The sequence below is a fragment of the Oncorhynchus nerka genome, linkage group LG12 (genome assembly GCF_034236695.1).
Source record: "Oncorhynchus nerka isolate Pitt River linkage group LG12, Oner_Uvic_2.0, whole genome shotgun sequence".
NCBI classification, from domain to species: domain Eukaryota; kingdom Metazoa; phylum Chordata; class Actinopteri; order Salmoniformes; family Salmonidae; genus Oncorhynchus; species Oncorhynchus nerka.
The window spans coordinates 13,129,248-13,131,747 of record NC_088407.1 but is presented as its reverse complement, the minus strand read 5'-3'; the positions used below and the strand labels follow the sequence as shown (position 1 = coordinate 13,131,747).

The window sequence follows — 2,500 nt, the reverse complement described above, 5'->3', positions numbered from 1 at the left end:
TATCACTATGTTCTCTATTCCCTATATCACTCTATTCCCTATATCACTCTGTTCCCTCTATCACTCTGTTCCCTCTATCACTCTGTTCCCTCTATCACTCTGTTCTCTCTATTCCCTCCATCACTCTATTCCCTCTATCACTCTGTTCACTCTGTTCCCTCTATCACACTGTTCCCTCTATCACTCTGTTCTCTCTATTCCCTCTATCACTCTATTCCCTCTATCACTCTGTTCACTCTGTTCCCTCTATCACTCTGTTCCCTCTATCACTCTGTTCCCTCTATCCCTCTATTCCCTATATCACTCTATTCCCTCTATCACTCTGTTCTCTCTATTCCCTATATCCCTCTGTTCCCTATATCCCTCTATTCCCTCTATCACTCTGTTCTCTCTATTCCCTATATCCCTATATTCCCTATATCCCTCTATTCCCTATATCCCTCTATTCCCTCTATCACTATGTTCTCTATTCCCTATATCACTCTATTCCCTATATCACTCTGTTCCCTCTATCACTCTGTTCACTCTATCACTCTTATTCCCTCTATCACTCTGTTCCCTCTATCTGTTCCCTCTATCACTCTGTTCCCTCTATCACTCTGTTCCCTCTATCACTCTGTTCCCTCTATCACTCTGTTCCCTCTATCACTCTGTTCCCTCTATCACTCTGTTCACTCTGTTCCCTCTATCACTCTGTTCCCTCTATGGACACACACCTTCAGCTGGGTTCAAATACACTTGTTGACCTGTCCATACAGCTCTGGCACCTGCTGAATCAGCTAACCATAAGGTGCTATGCTCTACCTCCAAAGTAGTACACTATATAGGGAATATGGTACAATTTGGGACAGATCACAGGCGCCTGTACTGCATTGTTATTTGTGCTATAATGCAGTAAGAAATACCTGTCCTAAACCAAGTAGCTGTTTCGAGGTTGTTGACGTTCACTTGACAACACAATGTCTTTACTGTCTGGATCATGTACATGTAGAGGACTATAACTGACGCTTACCTCTAACACTGCCCAGAGTGGCCGTCCGAGACATGGAGAGCGAACACACCGCCGAGAGGAGCCAGAAGATCACCCTGCCAGACGCCCTCATGTTTCGGCTCCGGGCTCACAGTCGTACCGGTAGGCTCTGGTCCTGGGTCCTAGGTTTTAACGTAAAGGTCCCGGTCTCAGCTGAGAGGCGTCATCATGCGAAGAGGCTATAATCCCCGGTGGATGTGTTTTTAGATTCTTCCGTTCGGGGCGCTCAAGGAGAACGCACAATCCGACAACAACACAAGGAAATTGAATACAACGTCTCTAAAATGAACTAAAATATTATATATATATATATATATATATATATATATATATATAATATATTGTAATTGTTCGTTTGAATTGACTCACAGGCCAACGATAACGCAGTTTAGAGCTGTTGCCATTGGCGTCGGCTAATGGGGATTCTAATACATCGAATCAAAATCAAATAAAACATCGAATCAAATAACTGCATCAGTTTTCAGCGTACAGTCCATTTAGCCATTTGAAGACAGACACATTTAAATAGCAGAGGTCAACATAAATATGGATTAAATATAAATATTGTTTATGTTATTTCTCACGAACTGCGTGCAAAGTAATGCAAAGTTAGGAGACATTTATAGTGCCATCCTTTGGTAATAATGTTCATTCTGTATCTCGAGCTCTTGAGGTTATATTCAGCACAAGACGTCTCTCTCTCTCAGCTCCGGTCCCCGTCGCTCGCTCGTGCTGTCCCGCTGTTGGTGGTGAAAAATAATTCAAACCGTCCGAATATAAATCTTAACAAATAATCCCCGTGAACTAAATATGGAACAAATAAATTAAATTCCTCTCGACCTCCGATAAAACAAATTCTACCCCTGGTAAAAGTGAAACGACCGCGGAATAGGAGTAAAGTGTAGATGTAATGTAAATTCGTTGTGAACCGCCTGAAGAGCGCAGAGCCAGTCTCGAGCCCCGCCCCACCGAGTGACACTGGAAACGACAACAGGTAAAGTGATGATGTCATGTGATCAGATTAAGTTTATCATAGTACTTGTATAATAATACCAGTGTAGGACTATATACAATATCATGATAATAATATTTATATTTTATATTAGGCCTAATGTTAGTAATTATAATGTTAGAAATCCTGATAAATAGATCATGTTAACAACGTGAGGCAATTTGGCTTTTATAACATACAGATATTACATTCGAATAGCCATCTGATACAAAGTGTCAATCAAGACTGAATTTGAGAATATGTATATTTTTTAAATAACGTGTTACTGTCTTGGCGTAAACGTCTATAGTGAACTGGGTTAACAAATACATATGATTCCTTTTGACTGAACCTAGACGTCTTTAATTTATTTACGTGTCTCAATTTAACCTGGTAATATTCCCGAGCACATGCAGGGCAAAACAAGGGTTCGTGACGGGACGATTGATGATTAGTGTCAACAGAAGTGTCAGATTAGC

At 40.9% G+C, this 2,500-nt stretch overlaps 1 protein-coding gene across 1 annotated transcript in view; it reads right to left on the bottom strand.

Moving 5' to 3' along the window:
• The window catches only part of sema4f (sema domain, immunoglobulin domain (Ig), transmembrane domain (TM) and short cytoplasmic domain, (semaphorin) 4F), a 154,960-nt gene extending 153,622 nt beyond the window's left edge, over positions 1-1,338 (bottom strand). Inside the window, exon 1 of the mRNA XM_065025247.1 lies at positions 1,013-1,338. Coding sequence (XP_064881319.1) covers positions 1,013-1,103 — 91 coding nt within the window. The 5' untranslated portion in view covers positions 1,104-1,338. The remainder of the gene's footprint in view (positions 1-1,012) is intronic.
• Between the last annotated feature and the right edge of the window lie 1,162 nt (positions 1,339-2,500).